The sequence below is a fragment of the Panthera pardus genome, unplaced genomic scaffold (genome assembly GCF_024362965.1).
Source record: "Panthera pardus isolate Hobbes unplaced genomic scaffold, ASM2436296v1 HiC_scaffold_2, whole genome shotgun sequence".
Classification (NCBI taxonomy): domain Eukaryota; kingdom Metazoa; phylum Chordata; class Mammalia; order Carnivora; family Felidae; genus Panthera; species Panthera pardus.
This window is the reverse complement of record NW_026526765.1, coordinates 106,869,168-106,895,238: the sequence shown is the minus strand read 5'-3', so window position 1 is coordinate 106,895,238 and position 26,071 is coordinate 106,869,168. Positions and strand designations below refer to the sequence as shown.

Here is a 26,071-nt window from a genome sequence, read left to right as displayed (position 1 = left end):
GAGAGAGAGAATCTTAAGCAGGCTCTGCACTGCCCAGAGCTCGATCCAGGACTCAATCTCACGAACACTGAGATCATGACCTGAGCTGAAATCAAGAGTCAGACGCTTAACTGACTGAACCACCCAGGCGCCCTTGTCTAATACTTCCTAAACCATTTAAAACCACTGGAAAATACGTCCAGTACTTCCTTAAAAATTAAAAATTACATTCCTACACCCCATTTTAGACCTGCTGAATCAGAATCTCCAAGGAAGGGGCCTGAGAAGCTGTACTTTTAATGAATTCCCTGGAATTCTTATCAGGGAAATGTAGGAAACACAGTTAGCAGACCTGAACTATTTGCTGTTCTACATAAATGTTTTGTATTTTCTTTTCTGTGTGTCTTTGTTCACGTTTTCACCTGCCTGAAGTCCTATCCCATTCTGGATGTCAAAGTCACACTTATTTTCAACACCTAAAATACCATCTTTCTAAATGTCTTTTCTTAATTGTTTCTTTTTCTGATCTAACCTTTGCTTCTCTTGTGACAGTTAACATTTTCCTTTTAATAACATCCATTTTGTTTTATTACACAAGAAATCTGTGACTATGTTCTCACTGTATACTACTCAAACATTATACCCTTTTCTTTCTTCCATATTAAGTGTGTAGAGTCCTGGGCTGTGGGCTCTTTGATGGTAAACTGTGTCATCTTTGAGTGACAGTAGGTTGGAGTAGAGATAGCATGGATTTGGGATCATACACACTCATATTGGCACTTTGCTTTCCACTGATACTTTGTGACCTTTACTTAGTCTCTCCGAGCCTTACATTTCCTCCTTGTAACATGAAAATACTCTGAACCATTTAGATTGTGAAATAAGGACGTGGGTAGTCATTACTTCAATACAATATGCAGTCTTGGAAAATGTTTTTGAAAGTCAAATGTCTTAAACAGTATACTCTATGTTATAATCTGTATTATATTCTCAGAGAGCTAAAGAATATCAAACAGTCTCTAATATGATTGTGATTATTATTCAGACGCTGCTGCCCTCATGTTAAAGCAGTCTAGAGGGTTGGGTTGGCAAAAAACTTCACCAACAATTTGGGGTTGGAAGCCTTAACTCCACACAACTGCCCTAGTGCTCTTACTGAGCACTCCCTGGGGCTCCTGGATCATAGATTGAGCAGCCTTGAAGGGCATCCTGTACATCATGACCCACCAACAACCCATTCTCCACATGTGAATGGGTCTCGGCACACTGTGCAGAATCTTTGGCTTACCGAATTTAGCTATTTGGTCTGTTTATATAATGGAGACATGAATAAGTTTAGTTTGAGAAAATACAACAACAATAAAAAATCATTGCAGGTTGTTGAGTTAGAGGAAAGGAAATTCTCTAGAGGGCATGAGACAAACTCTAGAGCAAAAAAAAAAAAATGGAAGTATATTTTATATATTTTCCTTTTGTACTATTCTTCAGACTTTGAGAACTGTTCCAATACAGTTTACCTTTGGGGTTAAATGAGACCTTGCTAAGAAAAATGAATGCTAGCCTGAATATTGGAAAAGTATGACCAATAGATAAAAGTAAGACTTACTGTTTTTAAATGTATGTAATAATTAGAACCAAAGTCAAGTGTCTTTTACAATGACCAAGAACAATTTTCAGTTTCACTGGATGGATGAAGTTAAATATTTCTAGAAGTCTTGAAAATAATTGTTTCATTATTCATTTGCTTATCAAGTTCATTGACTCCACAGTGTGTTAAGCTTTATTCCAGAACCTAACATCACAAGTTAATAATGCTGAAGTCTGAACTGGGGCTTTGGGGTTTTACTTTATGTGAAAGTAGAAATAAGATAGAACCCCTCTGGTTTATGGATTATCAGTGTGGGATTACAGAGACAACTTCACCCCACTCATTTATTCCTGACAAAGTACCTCTCCCACATGGGTTAGCTTTCCTTCATTATTTATTTCAGTATCTTTGTACTACCTGATAAAATCTCTTTTAGAATAATAGAATTTTACAGCTCAAAGGGATCTAGTCCAACTTCCTTCCTTTATAGATGAGGAAACTGAGACTCTAGTTAAGTGACTTGCCAGACTGACTTCATTTCCTTTTTGATAGGATTGCATGATAGGAGGATGCCATAATAACGTATCTTGAGTTCTGGAAAGCATACTGTCAGAGTCTTGTGGACAACACGAGGAAATGTGATCTGGGAGATATTATAGTCAGATGGGTTTATAGGTGATTGAATACTTCTGCCCAAAGAGTGCTTTGTTGTCAACCTGTGCATGATTATTTGAACTAGGAAGTTAAAGTGGAATAGGAATACATGTAAATTCTGTACTTGAACTTAATGCAATCAGCTGAATAGGTATAAGACTTTATAGGCCATAAGTCCTAGTTGAATTATGAAGAGTAAGGTCTCTGAATAAGGAATTTAACATTCTTTGCATTTGGGGAGATCACATTTGCAGCATTTTGTTCAGTTCAGAACACATTTAAGAAGGATACTGACAAACCAGATGCATTCAGAGGAAGGGAGGATCTTGCGGAGGATGGGGATGAAGCCAAAAACCATTGCACATGGAGAATGCTTGACGAGCTGGATATACTTTGAAGATGTAAAAACTAAGTGAAAATGTGGTCCTAGGCTTCAAACATTTGGAGAGTTTTTATCTGGAGGATCCCTGCCTTCGTTTTGCTTTCTTAAATAATAGTTTTATTCAACTGTCCGTACTGGTTTAAAGTTTACTCCCAAATCTTTGGGTCTAATTTAAAAACAGATGTCAGAAAATATTTTTCATGTGAAAGTCTACAATCAAACAAGCAGTTTTCAATGAGGCAAGTTAAGTGGTAGTTTCATTATAAAGGTATCTCAATAGCTAGATTTAAAAAATAGTAAACTGTGCCACATTCACAGTGATACACATAGCATTTCTCTCACTGCAAGATATGCTAACATTTTTACCTCAAATCCCAAGTTATAAAAAGACTCTTTTTCTCACCCATAAAAAGTGATATGGATGGACAAATATACCACTTTTGAGAATAAAATAAGAATGCTTTGTCCTATTCTCATTTATTGCAAGAAATTAAAGTCTCCCAAAAGCTTGGATCTGGGGGTGCACACAGCATGAAGACTGCTGCGAGGCCTTTTGCACAGAAGTTGTCAGAAATGTTGAACAGTCTAATTTACAAACTGTTCTGGCCTGATTAAATTGTATTAAACTTTACTTATCGTCCTAGTTGTTTATACTTAACTAGTTTTAAAAAGATGTTAATATATTTGTATTCATCTCATATTTCTGCTGTAACTAATGACTATCAATTTAGTGGTTTGAAGCAAAACAGATTTTATATGGTACATTTCTGGGGTCACAGGTCCAAAACAGGTTTCCCTGGGCTACGTACTGGGGTATTGGCCAGGCTTCCTTCCTTCTGGAGGTTCTGGGAAGAATCTCTTCCCTTCACTTTTCCACCTTTAGAGCTCATTTGCATTCCTTGGCTTGTGGCCGCTTCCTCTAGCTTCAAAGCCAACAATAGCCCGTAGAGTCTTTCTCATGCTTTATCATTATGGGATGGACTCTCCTGCCTCCCTCTTTCACTTGTAAGGACTCTTGTGATTACATTGGACGTACCCTGATAAACCAGGATAATCTCCCCATCTTAGAATCCTTAATTTATCCACAAAGTCCCTTTTGCCATGTCAGGTAACATATTCACAGTCTTTGAGGACTAGGATGTGGACATCTGTAGGGGGTCATTATTATACCTACCAATCTCTTTGTATTTAAACTGTACTCTATTCACTATACCTAATAGCAGACATTGCTTGTAGTTTGTTTTAGTTCTAGAAGGTAAAACTAGGACTGGTTGGATGGTTAGAAATTGCACGTGGATTTTTTCCCCTCCAATTAGAAAGAGAACTGTCCAAGAAGAGAAGACTAGAAGAATTTAAAAAGGGTGGTGTGTGTGTGTGTGTGTGTGTGTGTGTGTGTGTGTGTGTGTGGTGTGGTTGTAAGCTCCTTTCAGGTGTTGAGATACTGGTTAACTAGTCAGCAGTGATGTCAAGGAGATTCCTGCTTTGGGTGAGAGACTAGATTAAGTGGCCTATGAGATCTTTATTTTTCAACTATTAACTCTGGTTCTGTGCTAAAGGTCAGAGAATGTGATCGGGTTCTTCAGAAAAACAATACATGTATATGTGCAGTTCTGTGGTAACTTATTTTGAAGGATGTATCATTTTTTGGAGGAAAAGGTGTTTTTAAAATAATATTTTCTGTCAATGCAAGAGTTAGCTTCTTACTTATAAAGCTTTAATTTATGCTGAAAATTTCAGGAACATATATCTTTTGCTAGCCACATTACAGCAGTACTAGATTTTATGTAAATTTGTTAACTTGCCCTTTTGGAAGACTATTTTATTTCTTCCTCGCTTATGATTATATCATATATTTCTTCCTAGAGCATGAAGGGAAAAAGCAAAAGTAGTCATGACTTGCTTAAGGATGATCCCCATCTCAGTTCTGTGCCAGCTGTTGGAAGGTTAGTATGCTACCAATGTGATCCCAAATCCTTATTTTCTGGCTCAGATATTTTCTCGCTGCTTTTGTGACAAAATGGTCTGTTCTCTTAAATCCAGTTTTTTCCACTCAGACAAAAAACAAAAGCATTTTGGTGATGGAGATAGTAGAGGTTCTAGCATAATGGAGGGAAGCACACTGGCCTCTTACACTCATCTTACTATCTATCTCTGTTGAACTAATTAAATTTAAAATTAAGTGCTAAACTTTTTTTTTCTTTTAATTTTTTTAACCTTTATTTATTTTTGAGACAGAGAGAGACAGAGCATGAATGGGGGAGGGTCAGAGAGAGGGAGACACAGAATCTGAAACAGGCTCCGGGCTCTGAGCTGGCAGCACAGAGCCCAATGCGGGGCTCGAACTCACGGACTGTGAGATCATGACCTGAGCTGAAGTCAGACGCTTAACTGACTGAGCCACCCAGGCGCCCCAAGTGCTAAACTTTTAAATCTTGGGATAGTTTGAATAGGAAACTGTTTGCTTTTTTTTTTTTTTTTTTAAGTTTAATGTTTAATTCAAAGTTGCTTTGAAGCATTTTGTACCAGTTGGTATGATGAGTAGACAAATCAGAGTTGAAAAGTTTTGTGAAGTCACTGTATTTTAGACCAAGTCATTGAGTATTTTTTTCTGACATATTTTAGGAGTTAACAGAAAACTCTCTATCTTTGTTGCTTCTCTCTGAGAAGGGAGGATGTATTACTGTTAAATACAACTGCACATGATATTGGGACAATGTCTCAAATGGGGATTAAAACACTATTGTACTGAATTTAGCTTGTGTTAAAAAATTCTATTTCAAAAAAATCTTTTCTTAATATCCTGGTAGTTTAAGGATTTGGCCTTTCCAGCCAGAATATGTCAAGCCAATGGAAGAAATTGTTTTCTCAACTCCTCTGTTCATAAAAATATCACTATTGCGGGGCGCCTGGGTGGCGCAGTCGGTTAAGCGTCCGACTTCAGCCAGGTCACGATCTCGCGGTCTGTGAGTTCGAGCCCCGCGTCAGGCTCTGGGCTGATGGCTCGGAGCCTAGAGCCTGTTTCCGATTCTGTGTCTCCCTCTCTCTCTCTGCCCCTCCCCCGTTCATGCTCTGTCTCTCTCTGTCCCAAAAATAAATAAAAAACGTTGAAAAAAAAAAATCACTATTGGTTGTTATTTGCTTTTTTCTGTTAATTCTAGTGAATTTGTATATGTGCTAATGGGGCATACTTATTATTCTATTTATAAAAATGAATCTCTTTTAGAATGTTTCTGTTTGCTCTACAATACCATTCTGAAATTCCTATGTTTTGAACTGTTAATCCCAGCAAAATATTCTAAATTTTGATTAGTGAATAATTTTATTAGTTTCATTTTGAAGGTAAACTTTACTTGCTTTCATTTTTTTTGTAGCGAAAAAGGTGATGCAGCAGGAGATTCAGCTAATGTGAGTATTAATCTTACTATAAATATAGTTTGAACAATTAACAAAATTTTAAAGATCTGAAAAGTAAATCATTTATTTTGATTGAATTATTTCCTTCCAAGTGTGCATGTAGATGTGTATTTCCCTACAAACTGAAATCATACGTATATGAATTTCTAGCCCATTTTTCTCCCTCTCACTACTAGAATACTCAAAATTCAGATGTCATTGATTTTATTTCATTGTGTTAAAAGTTTAAATGTTGGGGTGCCTGGGTGGCTCAGTCGGTTAAGTGTCAACTAAGTCGGTTAAGCCGACTTCGGCTTAGGTCATGATCTCACGGTTCGTGAGTTTGGGCCCCGCGTGGGGCTCTGTTCTGACAGCTCAGAACTTGGATCCTGCTTCAGATTCTGTGTCTCCCTCTCTGCCCCTTCTCTGCTCACAGTCTGTCTCTCACTCTCTCAAAAATATGTAAACATAAAAAAAAATTTTTTTAAACAAAAGTTTAAATGTTGATGCGTGGACATCCTACACAGTTTATGGGAAAATGCTTAGATCAGTCATTTATAGCAGTATTCCTTAATGTACACAATTCAGAAGATTCTCGTTCAAGACTATAGCGATCTTTATTAATTGTATTGGCTATTAAAGCTGATTATAAAAAAGACCTAAAGGAGGTGTAAGAGCAAGCAGTGCAGGTGCATAGAGTTTGGGTGTTTCTGAATGGAGAGAACGCCAGCGCTAAAGCTGACTGGTGTTGCCTGCCTGGAGTTGTAGGAGATTGTATCAGGGAGTACAGACTGTACAGGGTCCTGAGTGAGTTGAGGGTCCCCTGGAGGATTCTGAGAAGGGGAGTAATTGCTGTGACTTCAATTATAGTAAGAAATCTAAGCTTCTCCACCTTCTCCTCATCTACTTGAATTAATCTCTGGTTGAGGTCGGTATGCTGGCCAACTGCCTGCAGAAGTTACATTTCCCCTGGGAAAGAACAGGAATGTGGACCACACAATATCCTGGGTGATCCAGAGGGAGCACGGCCTGTGCTGCACGGAGGGGCTGTGTGTGAAGGGAGCAAACACTCCTTACTCAGGTATCCCATACTGATGTAGTTGGCCTACAGCAGACCATACGGGTATTCCCGCCTGTAGCAAATGCTTCGAGTCCTTACTAATTTAAAATAAAAAAACAAAACTGGCTTAGAATGCAATGTGGGGAGTCGGAGATGGATCTCTGGTGGTGTGAGGGGATGTGGGATGCCTAGCAAATACTGCATTTCAATTTCTACAGGATGGAGAATATGAAGGTGCAGAGCATGATGAATATATTGATGGTGATGGGAAGAACCTGATGAGAGAAAGGATTGCAAAAAAATTAAAAAAGGACACCGGTGCAAATGTGAAGTCCACTGGAGAGGGAGAAGTGAAGAAGTTGGTTACCCGCAGGTGAGTCGGTTATGGTGCTTCCTGGTGTCAGTTGTCTTTCTCTCCTTCACTCTAAATTAGTATTGAGTCCTCTCTTCCACTTCTTTTTCAGAACACTATTTTCATAATGTTTGATAGATATGCCAGTTGTGTGTTAGCCTGTTTGGGGGCCAAAAATACAGTTTTAAAGTACTTACAGCAATGGTCCCTGGAGTCAAATTCCTCTTCATTTTCTCTCTAATCTCTTCTTTAAAAGCCCCTACAAATTTCTATATGTGGGGCAAGCAATATATTAGTTAGATGCGGAAGGCCGTGTTTGTCTAATACCAATGCAAGCAGTAGAGTAACATATAGAATGAAAAGCCAAATCCTTAGATTTAGGTGAGTAAAATATGTCACAACTGGTTATGAAAGTGTGCGGGCCTGAAAAAATTCTTAAGTATCTTTTCAACTCTGATTTATACCATATACCCCTCCTAATCTCTGTCAGAAAAGAAATTTCAGCAAATGTCTGATAGTGAAGAGTTGTTAAATTTTGTGACTCAACACTATATTCTGAAATTCAACTTAACTGAAAAACTCTCCTTTGTGATTTTATTATTCAACTTTATGGTATACATTTTAAATAATACTGCCTTAAAAATGTTTTCTTGGGATCGCCTACATTTGGGGATAAGATGGGTGTAACTACATATAAACAACATTCTTATTTTTTTTTAAGTGTATTTATTTTGAGAGAGAGAGACAGAGGGAGTGAGCAGGGGAGGGGCAGAGAGAGAGAGAGAAAGAGAGAATCCCAAGCAGGCTCCACACTGTCAGCACAGAGCCCAACGTGGGGCTGGAACTCATAGCACTGTGCGATCATGACCTGAGCCAAAACCAAGAGTTGGATGCTTAGCTGACTGAGCCTCCCAGGAACCCCAGCAACATTCTTATTTTTCTGCTATGTTTCTCCACTTCATATAGAAAAACTTAAAAATAAAAGGCATTTCCCTATTGGCACTGCTTCGGTTCCTCAATTTTTTCCTTCATGTAACCTGAAAAGTAATTGTCAGCAATCTCCACTGATGGTAATAAACCCTTATATTCAGAAATTGTACTTAAATATAGTAGATTAATATTGGGCAACTACTGACAATGTTTTAATGATCATATATGAGCTTATATATCATATCAAGTCTGTAACCTTAAGTCAGATTATACATACAATCAAGGATGCTTTTTCTCTCTCATTTTCATTCAAAACATGCATTTGCTAATTTTTAAGAACTATGAATATGGTACAGGTTAGGTTTATAATGTGACAAAAAATGCATTTTGAATTTTTAACAGATGAAACAAATAGTTGTTATGCTTAAGTGCTTAAGTCCTCAATTCTCCTGTCTCACTGGCTTTAATACAAGTTGCAATATTTATACACCCTGTAATTAATATAACTTATAATTTAGCAGAGCTGACTTTTCTTTAAGTACTAACTAAAGCTTATTTGGCAAAATTTGCCTTAATAAATAGTGAAAACACCAAAACATCTATTTTTAACTGTTCCCCTCTTCCCCCAGATTTTCAATATTGACATCCTCCTCTCTCCCTCCTTCATCTTACCTCTCCTGCCCTCAAAGAGAAATAAAAGAAAAATAAGGAGGTCGGGATAGAGAAGACAGTACAGGATTTCAAAGGGAAAATACAGTTTTTCACTCTTACTTAGAAATTTCCACATTTGTCTCATGAACACTTATTTTGCGTACAAAAATATGTCCAAAATTATTAGTTAGTTATAGCAGCTTCACTATAGTTTAACTCTCAAGTTAGTGTTATGTTAAAAAAATACAATAAAAGGGTCAATATACTGGGACTGAAATAATTTTATAAGGAATAAAATATGATATTTAAGTATTTCTGATGTTTTAAAAAGATATGTGCTGGTAAAGATTTAAATCAGTGTCTTTCAACCTTTTCAGTACATTGAGATCACCTAAGAATAGGCCCCACCCCTGACTAAGTCTGTCAAAAATTTTGGTACGGCATCCTAAGGTTAAAAAAAGCACTCTAGAAAAAAATAAAATAAAATAAAATAAATAATAAAAAAAAAAAAGCACTCCAGGTTATTCTACTGAGCACCTAAGGTTAATTTTAAGTTTGGACTTAATTGGCGCTGGTCTTTTGGAACGCCCTATTTTAAAGTTGATTGTAAAGAATTATTTTTTTGCCTGTAGGTGGAGCTCCACTGCTGCAAGTTAATCCTATAAACCAAATTCAGCTGTCTGCCCTATTTTTTAGCATCCGTGTAGGGATTCATAATAAAAGACCGAAGGATAAAATCAGACGTAACAAGCAGACCAAATAGTTAGAAATCATTGGTTTGTTGTGATGATTATAATCATTATAGAAATTCTGTCTTTGTGTAATTTCTATCAAATGTAATTATATTGTGATTACTCTTCTAAATTATTTTCATTACATTGAAATATGAATCAAAAAAATACTGACACATACCCTCAAATTACAATCATTAAACATTTGATAGAAATATTTCAAGGTTAACCAGAGTGGTATTAGTTTTGATGTTTGAACAGGTTCTGGTTTGATCAGCTGTGTTCTGTTGACCCATGATATTTAGTTGACCTTTGTCTTAAAACAACTCTCTTATTGGTAAAGTTAAGTCGTATTTGTGTTTTAGTTATGACTTATGTTAGGTTGACTGAATATGAAATATCATTATTATGATAGTACCAGGAATTTAGATATGGATATTGAAGTTGGGATGGAAGACCTAATGAGTTGGATTGAACTTTAAGTTACGAGGCAAGGGGTAATATAGTCGTAAATACCTCCTGAGTATACTCCCCGAGGCCTGGGTGAACACCCAAATTAGATGGTGCCAATTGTAGCCTCTCCAGTCTCTCTTTGTTGGGTTTGACATATGTTACTAGGATTTCTTAACTTCCCATTGTTTCTAGCTTCTCAAAAACATTTGTGAGCTTTCTCTCAGCCTTGGGGATCTGAGTCTCAATATGATCAGTCACAGGAAGTCCAGATTCAAAAAGATAATACCAAATTTAAATTTCAAACATTTAGAAGATAGTATGCATTTTTAAATTATAGTACAAATTTTAAAAGATAATACAATAACAGATTGAAATCCGCAGACCTTTTAACAACCCTTTTTTAACCATTAGAATCATCATCTCTGAGAAGTCCCCCTCTTCTGTTCAACAGAACATTTACAAGCAAGGACTGCATTAACCATTTAGAGCATTTCTGCTTCTGTTTACCTTCATTTGCTCTGAGATGTCTTCTGAAGCAGACATTTAAAAAGAGGAAGAGAAAGAAATGTGAGATACATACTGTGGGTAACTTGGTCTCTGAATAAAGAAAATCTGCAGGTATTATCTCTTTGGTATGGAATAGCAGATGACTAAGCTATGGAGCAGTCCCAGTTTTAATGACGTTTGCATGCTAACTTGTACCAGAACTTGCTTTTTATTTTGTATATGTTCTTTCCTAAGCAGTCATTCTACTCTCAGACATATGTTACTGTTGTAGCCAGATGCTGCAAGAACTGCTATGTGCCAGACAGTGCTAGACTCCAGGAACATGAAAATAAAGGCACATGTTCAAAATATAGTATATGAGTGCAATTATAAACAATTAATTACAATTTAGTATGTCGAGTGCCCTAATAGACGTGTCTACAAATTATTATGGATGTTAGGTAGGCAATATATGTTTCTGGGAAAGTTCAAAATACCAGGTCAAAAAAGAGTTGAATGTGGGGCACTAGGGTGGCTCAGTCGGTTAAGCGTCCGACTTCTGCTCAGGTCATGATCTCATGGCTTGTGGGTTTGAGCCCTGCATCAGGCTCTGTGCTGATGGGATTCTGTCTCTCTTTCTCACTCTCTCTCTCTCTCTCTCTCTCTGCCCCTCTCCCCACTCACACTCTGTCTCTCTCTCTCTCTCTCAAAAATAAATTAACATTGAAAAAAAGAGTTGAATGTCCAATTGCCATTTTTGTAGATCAAGAATGGACAAATATCATCAATTTCATAAATTATACCCTAATGCTAGGAAGATAAACCATTTTTTGGAGCCACTATTGGAAAGAAATAACATTTTAGCATTAAGTCCAATCCTTGAAATTAGTGTTGTATAATACCCCAATGTAGACTAGATGGTTTATTTTACTGCCTTTATCTGTTACATTTAAAATTTTGGAATAGTAAAAATTATAATGTAAACCATACCATCATTTGGCATTTCTGGCAAGCTTCTACTTTTCTTCTGTTTGGGTCTTTATAGCAAGGATTTTTGGATATTTTGAACAAAACTGTTTCTTGGGCTGTTTGAACTAAAAAAAAACACTTTTAAAATGCCCAGTTAGTTCATTGAGAACCTTAATCCATATCCAAGGAATCACCTTCAAAATAAAACAAACAAACAAACAAAATCCTTGAACTTCAATTATATACTTCAGAAATTTGACAACCCTACTGTTTTTACAATTAGATTTCAAATGGAAGACAGGAAGCAGTGAAATGCCCACGTGGGGGAGATTCTCCTGTCAAAATGGAGAAAAAGCATTTGCATCTCTTTAGAATGTATTGATTTGTATTATGCTTGAGAGTTACATTCTATTGATCTGGTAGTATCACTTGTTTTTGGAGAACGGAGTTGTACATTTGAAATGTAGTGTTGAGATTATGTGCAGAAAAACATTTCTTAAGTTACTCAAGCATTTGAGGAAGTATTCTCTACCCTGGAACAAATCTAGTCACATTGAAGAGTTTTGAAATTCATTGCTCTCCTACTTTCTTTGTCTATACATTGTGAATTCACCTATCAATTAAATTGGCAAAATACAGAAGAAAGAGGCCACTCAAGATGCAAAGATCTTTGTTTAGCACAAAGTTGAAAACACATGAAGTTGCACAAGGGCCTGAGGGAAACTTATAGTTAGTGATTTTATTTTTTCCTCCCGTCTTTTTTTTCTCTAGTTTTACCCTTTGTATCCTTTCCCCCCAAAGTGTTCAGAGATTTTACCACCTTTCAGGTATGGCTTCACTTTTGCACATTATTTTGAGTTTCTCCTTTGTACCAAGCACTGTGCTAGGTCCCAGGATGCTCAGATTAGTAAGTCCAAGTTTCTTCACAAGTTGCTTAGTGTCTAGTAGAGACAGCTGTATGAACAGATAAGGGCTGTGAAGTGTTCATAGGTGCTGGAGCCAGAGAATCGTTTTGTTATTCCACAAATATTTCTTGTTCTACAGTGTGACCAGACCACTGATTTGCCAAATCAATTTATTTCTCGAATTTAACCTCTACAACAAAGCTGCAAGATATAGTCTGTATTATGATTCCCGTTTTACAAAAACAAACAAACAAACAAAAACCACTGCACTTAAAGAGGTTAAGTGATTTGTGTGTAGAAAGTGGCAAAGCTGGTGCTTGAACCTGTTAATGGTCTGACAGCCCCTCCAGAGCCCAGAGAACAGTTGGCCGGGGCCAGCTTACTTGTGTCCAGCTGAAGTGAAACTCTCACATCGAATGTTTCTAGCAAAGGTATGACATCATGTTAGAAATATTATTCTACATAAGTGTAGGGGATGGGCTGGAAGAAGGAGATCAAAACACAAAGACACATTAGTAGATTATTAGTCCAAGGAAGAGGTAATAAGGGTTAATCCACTAAAGTAGTATCTATGGGGATGGATTTAGATGATAAGGAAGCAAAAGGTTTGGATATAGGAGACCCAAAGGAGAAAGATATATTCCAGATGACTCCTAGGCTTGTGGCTTAGATAACTGGCTGAGTGGTGGTGATAGGTATTGAGACAGGAATCCTGGATGTCCCTAGTGGTCCCCTCAGACATTTTTGTCCTTTTGTCCTTTCTGATCTACCTCAGTGTCCTGCCCATAAACACACTGAATTGCTTCTTTTATTAGTCAGCTTAAGTTAGGTTATGCTATGATAACAAACAATCCCAAAATCTCAGTGGGTTAAAACTAATGTTTGTTCTTTTGTTCTGGCTACATCCTGGCATGATCTGTGGATCTGCTGCGTATCACTTACATTGAAGGGTCCAGGATGAAGGAAAAGCCTCTGGCCGAGAGGCACGGCAGAGGAAAAAGAGGGACGATGCAATCATATGCTAACTCTTAAAGCTTCTACTTAGATGTGGCATCTATGACCTCACCATTTTGTTGGTGAGAGCAAGTGATGTGGCCAAGCCTGGTGACTCTGTGGTGAAATAGAAATGTTTTACAAGGTAGAGCAGTAAATGCTTAGAAACAATAATGAAATCTCCTCCAGGCTTTGTCCTCTAACCAGGAATTGCTATAAATACTTGTAATTGTGTAATAAATCTAGTCATTGTCTTCCTGGTAGGACAGAAAAAGACAAACATTACTTAATTGCCATTATCTGAATTTAAAAAGAAGGATATCAATTTCTAATTATTATATACTTTTTAAAAAGTACAAAATTCTAAAGGAAATTCTATCTTACCCATCTGTCCAAAAGGGGTGCAGAAGAACATGATGAGTATCTTCCACAAGTTTCACCAAAGATACAGAAATACTTCATGTGCACATAATATTAAATCATAATTTTTTTATTAGCTATCTTAAGGATCCTTTGGTTGTGGGGAATAGAAACCTACTCAAAAACTCATATTTTTCTATAAAGTGATTTTACATATAAATAAACTAAAGGGATTTCTGCATAAAAGAATAGAAGAGTTGCACAGAATCCAAATAAAAGAATTGCATACAGGCCTGACAGGAATGGCTGTTGTCACAAACTTATGTTTCTCTCCGTCTGTGTTCTCAACTCTCCTTTTGTCTGTTCATTTGTTCTCTTCTACAATCTTGTGTTTTCTCGGTAGGGCTCTTGCCTGTTGTCTCCTGCAGTTCAGCTCTTCAGAAGTAATTGCTTAGATTTCTGTGTCCCAAAGCCTGACTTTCCAGAGAGAGAATCTTACTGCCTTGGCTTGGGTTAGCCATCCATTGAGTTATGTCATTGGTGAGGACAGTGATGGTGGAGGGGCTCTTAGAAAGCCATGAGATATGCAGGTGTGACAGAGATGCTATGTCCCTCCATCTTCCACTACCCTACTTATTTAGTAATGAGAACCGAAATATTTAGATGGACTCTTGACCGCCTCATCAGACGACATTCACCATACTTCTTTGTAGCCGGGCAAGGCCTTGTGACCAAATTCTTGCTGATGAAATGAAACAGAAGTGTATCTGATTCTCAGGCAGTCTTTTCTAAAGGAAAGAGGGAGGGGGCTAGCCTTAGTAAAACAGAGAGATTGAAAGAGCCTGGGGCCTTAAAATCCTCATGGAACCACAATTCCAACTTGGATTGCCTATCTCTGGAGTTTTTCTGTGTGGGATAAAAGAACCTTCAAGTTATCTAAGTCACGTTATTGGAGTTTCTATTAAGTGTAGCAGAACCTGAACCTAACTGATAGAATAAGGCTATTTCTTCCAGGGCTAGGAGTAGGGTAGATTCCCTAATATGGGGATGTAGGCAGAGAGGAAATGAATAGCTGCTTCATTGCTTTTAATAGGTTTCTTAGTTGGTTTTCTTGTTGTTCCTAGAGGAGAATCATATTAATTATTGACACCCAACAGCTTCACTACTCTTCTCACTTTTGGCTGATCACCTTGCTTCTTATTTCATTATGGAAACTGAACCAGTGAGAGAAAGTCCTCATTTGCCGCCACCAATCTACCCATCTGCATCGGAATTTCTATGCTTCTTTCTGATAAAGGCAACCCCTGTACTCTGTGCTCTGGTCCTCACACCCTCGGCTTTCTTACACACTTTGGCCAAGCTATTTACCTTACTCTAGTGGCTCACTTCAAAGGCAACATACTGTCCTTCTTGCTGTTTCACAGACATGCCAAGCTCATTCCTTTTTCAGGCCTGTGCACTCTGAGTTACCTCAGCTTGAAAGTTTCCTCTCTAAGATAGTCTTAGTAACCATTCCTTCTCTTCATGCAGTTCTTTGCTCAAACAAACATCTTTACAGACCACACTATTTAAAACAACTCCCTCCAGGGGTGCCTTGGTGGCTCAGTAGGTCGAGACTTTGACTTTTGGTTTTGGCTTAGGTCATGATACCATGGTTCATGAGGTCGAACCCCACACTGGGCTCTGCGCTGCCAGTGCAAACCTGCTTGGGATTCTTTCTCTCTCTCCTCCCCGACTGATGCTCTCTCTCTCTTTCTTTAAGTAAATAAACTTAATTAATAATTAAATTAAATAACTCCCTCCATGCCTACCAAGAGTGCGTATTCGAATAACCTAAAGACAAATTTTTAAACTTTGTTTGGCTTTTACAAAATGCATGTGGTAGGACCCACCCCCCTCAAAAAACAAAAACACAAAACAAAGAAAAAATCATTCAGTAAGTCTAGCATGTGATTTTCTCATAGTTTTTGTAGCCAAATAATTAGTGATGAAAATATACATGTTACTTAACCTTTTCCTAAATGTTGGGAGCATAGGTGAATAAAGGTAAATAAGGTTAAAAATTAAGTTTGGATCCAGATTATTTGTCTTTTTTCATTGCTAGGCTCAGATATTTGTAGAAGACAAGGACACTCTATTCTAGGAAGATAAAGTAAGAGGGTCCATTCTGCCAGCCAAAATCAGTTTTCTACAAGTTCTATAACTTTTTTTAAGAACCATTGCCTTAGTGTTTCATCAACATTAATCTAAATGAGTGGATTTTATTCTCTTTTGTTCACCTTATTGAATCTTTGCCTTTATTTAAGCTTGTCTTTTTAAAAGTAGACACAATATAAATTATTTGGTAATGACCTACTTTGGAGAGGAATCTCACAGAATTCATTACAGTTCTTTCCTACCTTTTTGCCAACTTTGATATGTTAGTAATATTTGATCCCTCTTCTCTCCTTAGTCTTATTGTTTAGATATTGCTACACTCTGTGTATTATTAGTTCATTCAATATATATGTGTATTCATGTTGATTTCAATGTGTTTACTATTTAAATGCACCTACATGGGGGCACCAGGATGGCTCAGTTAGTTGAGCATCCGACTTCGGCTCAGGTCATATTCTTGTGGTTTGTGAGTTCGAGCCCCGCATCGGGCTTGCTGCTGTCAGTGCAGAGCCCACTTTATATCCTTTCTCCCTCTCTCTCTGCCCCTTCCCATGCTTGCATTCTCTATCAAATAAAAAAATAAATAAATAAACATTAAAAAAATAAGTAAAAACTAAATGCACCTATGTGAATGTTATAAATAGGATTTCCATTATTATTTTGAAGTATACAAGTAGCTTACTAGATTTTTAATATTATTTTATATTTGATTTGTTACTTTCACTCACTTAAATTTTTCCTTTATTTTAAAGATCCTTAATGCATTTTCCTGCTATTGCTAACTGCTAATTTTGTCATGTCAACTAGTCTCCTTTCTGTTTTCAAATTTATGGTATTGACTTAGCTGCTTCTTTAAAGAATTATCTTATTTAAACAGTCTCAAATTTATTACATGATCATGGGTAGGTCTCTCTTCCTACTGAAAAGCACTTTTCTTGTGGTTAAAGGTAGATTAATTGGCATATGAGCTTAAGTACCAAATCCTTTCTCTTTAATTTGTATTTTCACTTATACACACACACACACACACACATACACTCTCTCTTAACAGACAGGAAATTAGACTTGTTCTTTGCTGCATATTTGATTTTCTTGGTCCTGTGAAAAAGGATGTTTTCTTAACTTCAAAAATTATATAATGACTTCCTGTTAATTTTTCTTCCTTTTAGATAAGCGCTTACTTTTTTAGTCTTATTAATCATTACAAATTAATAGAAAATTTCCAGATATGCTTATTTGTTCACAAGACTGACCGTAACGTGAAATATCTTAAAGACAGTCTTTGTTAAAGGGAGTTAAAAAGAAAACCCCTTGGCTTGGCTTCCAAGAGTTTAGAAAGATATCATGTAGGCCTCATACAAAGGCTAGAGTGTCGTAGTCCTTTTATTTTATATCCTGCTGCTGTGTGGTAAGACTTGGTTTTAGATGTACTAGGTATGTACTTGCCCAGTCACCTAGAAAAAAGGATATGTAGCTGACCTGTGAAAGTACATTTAGTGTGATAGAAGGTAAGAATGTCTGATCCTGATGCTTCTAGAGAGTGGCCCAGAAATTGAAGACCAGGATAACATTGCAAAGTTATTAGCCAGCCTTAATTATTTGGCGTTATGTTCATTATTATATTCTCAGGTATTCCAGTGGAGTTTTAAAAATTACGCTTTATGCATTTTATTGTTTTAACCTCTGCTGGGTAGTATGGAAAGAATTTTGGAACAAAATGTGTTTACATTTTAGCCAATATTTAAAAGGTTTTGCTCGTAGTTTTTGTAGCAAATGAATCAGTTATGAAAATACACATATCACTTAACCTTTTCCTGTATGTTGGGAGCATACGTGAATACAAGTAAATAAGGTTAAAAAGCAAGTCTGGATCTAGATTATCTGTCTCTTACAATGTTAGGCTTGGATGTCTGCAGAAGACAAGGTTATGCTCTTCTAGAGAGACAAAATGAGAGTCCTTTCTTCTAACCTAGCTAGCTTTGCTTCTAAGCTGTGCCAGTGAATAGCAACAATTTTAAGTAGGAATAAGGGGACATAACACCTGTTACAGTACGTAAGCCCAGCCTGCAACAAAAATGAAGCGCCTAACAGCCTGGCCTCCAGAGGGGGTTGCAACCTAAGGATGGTAGGATTGCAGCACCACTGCTTTGGGTCTTTTGTGCTGTGGCTCTAGGATGCATCACTTTGATTCATGGAGTCTTGAAGTCTTAAGATAATAGAGAGCCTTTCATAATGTGGAAAGGCTCCTATTAACATAATTTTCACAAAATACTGATAAAATACTCTTTATTCCAACAAAAAAGCATAAAAGGAATGTTTCTGTATGAGAAAATTAATTTTGCTTTGTTTTGGCTAAAAGTTTCTAGAGTAACATTTGAAGAATGTCTGTAAGTTCATACTGTATGTACCTGTGAATGGTTCTTTTTTAGAACACTGTGGCTGCTGAATTTTTGATTAATATCTGGCACCTAAGCCAGGTTAAAACAAAATACAAACAATTGAACCCCCTACAAAGCTATGAATCTGACATGGAAATAGGTTATGCCAAAGGATTCACCTCATCTGGGTTGTTTAAGGTTGAAAACTCTGTTTCCAGGCAGAGCAGTTGCCTAGCCTTGGGGTATTATTGCCTGTTACAACATTCTTGTTCCGCTTCACATCAGCCAGGTTCTGTTCAGTTTGCTTTTTGATGTTGCTGTTACCTTTCTGTTTCAGATTCTTAGAACAGAAAGCAATTCTTATTTGGAACTATGATACCTTGAACTAGGGATACTTAAATATATGCTGGTTATAACCCTCTAGAACATTACATACCTATTAAATCTGACAGAGGAAAAAAATAGATGGCTAATGGATACAGAGAGGTATCAATGGAACGGAATACAGAGCCCAGAAAGAGACTCACATATATAGTCAACTGATAATTTGACAAAAGTACAAAGACAGTTTGATTGAGAAATGATAATCTTTTTAACAAATGGTGTTAGAGCAACTGAAAGTCTATGTGCAAAAAAAATGAACATTGATACCTACCTCACACTGTATACAAAAATTAACTCAAAATGGATCATTGACACTGGGGCTCCTGGGTGGCTCAGTTAAGTATCTAACTCTTGATCTTAGGGTCATGAGTTCAAGCCCCACGTTGAGCTCCACAATGGGTGTGAAGCTTACTTTAAAAAGAAAAAAAAAAAGGATCATGGACTTAAAAGTAAAACTATTAAGCTTCTAAAAGAAAACATAGGAGAATATCTTTATGGACTTGGTTATGTTAATGAGTTTTAGATACAAAAAGACATGAAGTGCACTAATAAATTGGACTATATCAAAATTAAAAATTTTGGCTTTGAAAAAGATGCTTTTTAAGGGATGAAAAGACAAGCCACAGACTGGGGAGCAATAGTTGCAAATTATATATCTAAGAAAAGACTTATATCCAGAATATATAAAGAATTCTGAAAACTCAACAATAAGAAAACAAACCAATTTAAGAAATGGACAAAAGATCTGAGCAGATATTTCACCGAAGATATATGAGGCAAGCAATATATGAAAATATGTTAAATGTGCATCCTTGCTGACATGGACCACCATTGCAGACAAGGATTTAAAATTTCTATGTATTATTACATCACATTTTAATATATAGTGAATAAGGAGCTAGGAAAACAAGGTTAAAGCTTATCTGTTTTTCAATCTGGAACTTGACTAATTACATCTACCTACAAGGAACCCTAGGGCTTAGAGTCTAATACTGGCTCTTAGTTTTGTATTTTACACAAAATGCCAGAGTTGCCCACCAAAGCATATGAATAGAGTGGTTTTGCAAAAAGACTAAGGGGAGAATGGTGAGGCCAGACACCTTTCTAATCTTCCTTCAGCTGTATTTGCAAAGTTTAACTCATCCAAGATTACTCTCCAAGCAATGGACAATCTAGGATTTAAACACAGATATAGTTCACTTAACTGCCATTTTATACTTCCCCTGAGATGAGGCATAAAGAATGGTGGGCCAGGATACAGACAGTACATGCAAAGGGATTGGTGAGAGTTTGATATCCTGATAGTTGTGGGAAGTTAGGTATATAGGGACAGACATCTGCAGGAATTATGGTAGAAAGTTTTAGAGGAGTAAACTGGGGCCAGATCAAGATGGGCCTTGTATGGCATATTTAGAAACTGGACTTTGTCCTTTAGATGGTGGGAAACAATATAAAAGTTTTAAAATTGTAAAGTGACATGATTAGCTTTTTGTCTTAGAGAGATTATTGTGGTAGTAGCATGGAAAATAAACTGGAAGGAGACAAGACTACAGGTTGAGGAGATCAACCAAAGACTGCCTTAATAGTCCAAGTGCAGATAAGTTACAGTGAAAACCCAGACCAAAACAGTCGTTCTGTGTGCAAGGTAATTTGCATTCAGCAAACATTCTTCCAAACATCTACAATATGCACGTGGTGGATAGAAAGATAAAGAAAGATACTCCCCCTGCCTACAAAAAAAGCTCTCAGCTGAGCCAAACAGATAGTCATCTGTACACAATGAACTCTATATAAAGCAGAAGTTCAGAGAAAGCACAGTAGCTTCATGGAGAAGGGAGAGATTAATTTTGACATTACGGATCAGGAAGTCTGCATGTATGCAAAGTAGATAGCATTAATACTAGGCCTTGAAGAAGGGGTAAAGTTTGAATAAGAGGAAATGGGTGGGGAAGGGAATTTCCAGTAGAGGAAACTGAGAAAAGTGAGGAACAATTTATGTGAATAGAGGAGAGGATATCGTTGGAAATAAAGCTGGAAAGATAGGTTGGGACCAGATCATAAGATACCTTCCAGGATAGTAAAGTGCAAATATAACTCATTTTGCTTGATTTCTGTGTTTATTCAAGTGTACAGAAACACATAGATCATCTTTTTTCACCTAGAGTAAACCAATTTGAAAGATTCAAGGTTGGGTGAATAATGGATTTCTACATTTTTGGACAGGAGATATATGAGTAGGAGGGTTTGGTGGGGTTACTGTATTAGACAATTATGTTTTACTTTCTATGATTTGCAAGTGAACACTAAATCCCTATAGTAAATGAGGTGGTAGTGTAGGGAGAGGAATGAATCTACCTAGTGACAAAATGAGAAATTTTAGGGGTGCCTGGGTGGCTCAGTCGGTGAAGCCTTCAACTTCAGCTCTGGTCATATCTCTAGGTTCGTGAGTTCAGTCCCTACGTCGGGCTCTCTGCTGTCAGGGTGGAGCTGACTCAGGATCCTCTGTCTCCTTTTCTCTGCCCCTTCTCACCCACCCCCCCTTAAAATTAGAGAAACATTAAAAAAAATTTTTTTAAAGAAAAATTTTTATTTCTAGCACTATAATAAAAATTTTTATATAATTAACATTATTTAAATTCAATAACAGTTGCGGTTTATGAAATCTTAGATTCTGATTCCACAATCATTTGTTCTAAATGAGATATGAACAAGTCAGCATTTCTAAATGTTTCCTCACCTATAAAATGTGGTTAATACCTGCCCTTCCTGTCTTAATAGGGTTGTGGTCAGTCATGTCAGATGAAATAATGCACATGAGACTGCTTCTAAAACATGATGCCATTGATGGCCTATGATTATAGAGTTTAAAGTGCCTTTGAGGAGCCCTTGGGTGGCTCAGTCGGTTAAGCGTCTGACTTCGGTTCAGGTTATGATCTCGCGGTTTGTGGGTTCAAGCCCTGCGATGGGCTCTGTGCTGACAGCTCAGAGCCTGGAGCCTGCTTTGGATTCTGTGTGTCTCTCTCTCTGCCCCTCCCCTGTTCGCTCTCTCTCTCTCTCTCTCTCTCTCTCTCTCTTTCTCTCTCTCAAAAATGAATAAACATTAAAAAAAATTTTTTTAAGTGCCTTTGGTGCCACACAATCCAGCCTTCTGATTTAAAGCCTTAGAACAGCTCACTTTCTGGTAGCTCCTTCCAATCAGGCCATATTCCAAAATAAAATGAAAAATTAATGCCAGGTAATTGACAGTGGTTACTGAACAAATATAACAACCACAGTATCTAAGGGGATGTATGTTTTTAAGAGGTATGACACCACTGAAGTAGAAGAGATGAACCCAGTCCATGGTGACAGTTTGGGGACACAAGCCAAGTATACCTAGAAAGAAAATTAGACACTACTGCCCTTCATAAACATGCTGGCTCTCCCACCTCCCACATCCTCTCTCTTGACTTCAGAGAATGTACTTTACATCAGATGTGATTATTGCCTAAATCATGCTGTGTAAAACATTGGACACATAAAATTACTTAAGAAAATAATACGATAAAAAGTACAAAATGGTGCAGACAGACTAGGTGCTCTAAATGCATAGGAAATCCAAGTAAAATGGTGTTGAGTCAGATGAGGTTAATTAGTTTTCCTGAAGGTTTGTTTTCAGGCACGTTTCTACTGCCAACCTCAAGACCGTAAAATGGAGTAAGTAGATTATGGGAGTAATTTTGTAAGTAAAAGAAATAGTCTCTTCTAAGATAATGAGTTTGCTAATTTATTACATTTTACTTAAATTGTTAATTACTATCTTATTTCATTTGTTTCACTTTGAATGTTCATTAAAAAAAATGGAAGTATTATTTTTGAGAACATCCTGTTTATACTAAAAACTTAATGACAACTGCATAAAACAAAAATAGCATGTGTCTACAAATGTGATTACGGACATGTTCACTTAAGAAAACAAATTTAAAAGATAAAATTCTAACTTTAGTTAGTGTATCCAACAGTTTTATTTTAGAAAGATAAATGTCCTTGCTGAAAATTCAGTGATGACATTTATTGCTTAGGAAAACATGTTGCTATAATTTTCCTTCTATGTGATTTTTAATATAGCACTTAGAGAAACACTTCAAATCTTACTAAACAAAACAAACATAAAATATCACTTTTTAATATGAAGTACTGGCAAAAAATAAAATAAAATAAAATAAAATAAAATAAAATAAAATAAAATAAAATAGTACTGGCAATAAAGTTTTCCTGTCTACTTTTAACACTATAGTTCTGCTTGAATTATTTCCAATACTAGAACCTTGGTATGCCAAGAGTTAAGATATAGCTTAAGAGTTTTAAGATATGATTCTTTTTAAGTTTTTTAATATTTGACTCGATGAATGGAGTATTTTTATGGAATGACATTACTTGATTTTCTGCATTTGCTAAGTTGGTGAATGATAAGCTAGGCTACTGCAGATAGTTGTGCAGAGGACTTCACCATGGAATGTGAACTTGGGTTGGAATCTAGGTGGAGTGCCACTTCCAGGCCTTCTGCACTGGAGAGGGCCACATCAGCCTCAGGGAATGGGTGCCCTTTTCTAATCTTTCAGCCAAGAAAAGATGTTTATTTCCTAGGAGGTTCCCCAAGAGGGTGTGCCCTTTTCTAATTAACATAAAATTGCTTCTTGTGCAAGCCTGTGGATAAACTTAAGAAGTAAAAGAAAATGAGCAGACAGGTAGGTGGTAGCTTTTCCCAATGGTTACTACAGCACAGTGGCCTAGGTGTGGCAGAGTTTTAGTGACCTGTAAGACAACTTGGAGACCGTATATTGTAATGGGAAGAGCTCTGGGAAGGGGTTTTAGAAACCAGGGTTCTAGTCCTTGAGCACAAGTATTTGGCCTTGGGTGTTCTTTTCTGGAAAATGAAAGGATGGAACTACCTTCTACCTTCAAGGGGGCATCCAGTTCTTGACTTCCAGAAAGTTATATCTAGAGCATGATAAGCAGGGAGAAGTTGGAGCTGGGGATTTTCTAAATTGGCACATCTGAAATGTCATTAAAAGTTTTGGAGATATGTATTTACCAGTTCTATAATAGTAAGTCTTAAAATCAAGTAATCCTCCAACTTCCTTCTTAATAGTTATTTGCTTCTTCTCCTCTTCTCCTTTTTCTTCTTCTTATCTGTTTTTTTGTTGTGGTGGTAGTGGAGGCTGTCATTGTTTTGGTTTTTTTAGCTTCTTATGCTGGAAGTTTACATAGTTAATTTTGGACTTTCTTCTTCTCTAATGGAAGCATTTAAAGCTCTAAGCATGACTCTCTCTGCATCTCACCAATTTTGTTGTTGTTATGATAGTCAATTTTATGCATCAACTTGGCTAAGCTGTAGACCCTAGTTGTTTAATCAAACCTAAATATAGATGTTGCTGTGAAGGTTGTCTATAGATGTGATTCAAGTCCATAATTAGTGGCTTTTAAGTAAAGCAGATTATCCAACTTAATCTGGGGGCCTGATTGAATCAGTTGAAAGACCAAAGAACAGAGCTGAGAATTCTCTGAAGAAGAAATTCCATCTGTGGATAGCAGTTTTAGCTTGTGCTGTGTAGAGTTCCAGCTTGTCCTTCTTGATGGCCTGTTTGCTCAGATGTTTGATCCACATTTTTGGATTTTAGACCAGCTAGCCCCTACAACTGCACAAGCCAACTCTTTACTGGATATATATACACAGTATATTCTACTGCTTCTGTTTCTCTGGTTAAACCTGTACCGATAGGATTTTGCTTTGAATTTCATTCAGTTCAACATTTTTCCTATTTTCCTTGTGGCTTCTGTGACCTATAGGTCATTTAGAAGTGTGCTGTTTATTTTCCAAATATTCAGGAATTTTCCAGATATTTTTCTGTTACTGATGTTCTAATTAATTTTATTGTGGTCAGAGGACATATTCTGTACAATTTCAGTTATTTTACATTTATTGAGACTTGTTTTTTGGACCATAATATGGTGTATCTTGGTGCATGTTACATGTGCACTTGAAAAGAATGTGTATTCTACTAGGGTTGTTTGGAATGTTCTGTTATTGACCCCGATATTTTTTATGGTGCTTTAGTCTTGCATTTTAATGTTTAAATTATACCTGGTAACTTACAAATTTCCTTAATTGATGAGATTTTTTTAAGTTATCCTATTTTTGAAAACCTAAAAGACCAGTACTAAGTTCTGACTTTATACTTCATGAATTATTTTAATTAATAAGTTAATAGTTATTTCTAATGTTGTTTCTTGCTACTTATTTGCAATAGGCTATAATATAACTGTTTCATGTCTTTTACTTTCAGTTTTATCTTGTATAATACTTAGAATTCTTTCTCAGTTTCCTCTTGAATATCCAAGAATAAATTTTTAGTTGGTAAATTTTCTTGGGCTTGTCCTACTTAATATTCTTCAGATCATTTTTAATGTGTGTGTGTGTGTGTGTGTGTGTGTGTGTGTGTGTGTGTGTGTGGCAGTTTTGTTGTCTCAACCTAAGGACAGAAAAAGTACATGGAAATGAAAAATCAGTACATTCTTCTCTGGAGCCAATTTTTCTCATCTTTAAGAAAGCATTTTTAGCCAGGGTGAAAATGGCTTTTTGAATTTTCAGTGCATTTTTCTTTTAAACAAACTCAATGAGACAAAATAGAAAGTTAAAAAAAACAAAAAACAAAAAACAAGTCTTTAAATCCTTTCCTTAGAAGATTCCCTATATTATTACTTTAAATTATATGCCTACTCTTTGTGATTACTCTATCATTCATGTAGCATAAATTGTAAGTTTCTATAATGAGTGGGAAAATGGATTAGATAACCTGTTAAAGCTTCAGTGAGTTGAGAATATGACTTAAATTTGAGACACTGTTAGGATGCCTGAGAAGCCATCTGATGGAGAATCTCACCCAGCCCAGAATTTATTTTACTGGAATTTATCCATGGCATAATCTGTTATCCCATGTTTATATGGGATTTCTTCTTCCATGTTGTTCCTACTCTCATTACCATTAGTAATTGGAGCTTGACTATATAAAAAAGAGACTCATTTGTAGGAATCAAAATGCATTACATTATTGTAGTGGGAGGAGTACTGCTTTGGAGTCAGAAACCCAGGTTGTAAACCCAGCTGGGCCATTCTTTAAGTGTCCTTTGGTGAATTGTTTATCTGGCCTCAGTTTTTTCCTATAAAATAGGAATAAAAAATACCTATTTCACCAGATGATTGTATGATGATGAGTTGGAAGGCAT

The 26,071-nt window shown here is 36.6% G+C and overlaps 1 protein-coding gene across 3 annotated transcripts in view; it reads left to right on the top strand.

The window, feature by feature from the left end:
- The window catches only part of CWC27 (CWC27 spliceosome associated cyclophilin), a 194,950-nt gene that overhangs the window by 25,732 nt on the left and 143,147 nt on the right, over window positions 1–26,071 (top strand). For all 3 annotated transcript variants that reach the window (XR_002071342.2, XM_019414333.2, XM_019414334.2), the window contains exons 8-10: window positions 4,467–4,546; window positions 5,975–6,008; window positions 7,275–7,429. Coding sequence is in view for 2 of the 3 variants with exons in the window: in XM_019414333.2 (XP_019269878.1) it covers window positions 4,467–4,546; window positions 5,975–6,008; window positions 7,275–7,429 (269 nt within the window). In the remaining variant the exon portion in view is untranslated. The remainder of the gene's footprint in view (window positions 1–4,466; window positions 4,547–5,974; window positions 6,009–7,274; window positions 7,430–26,071) is intronic.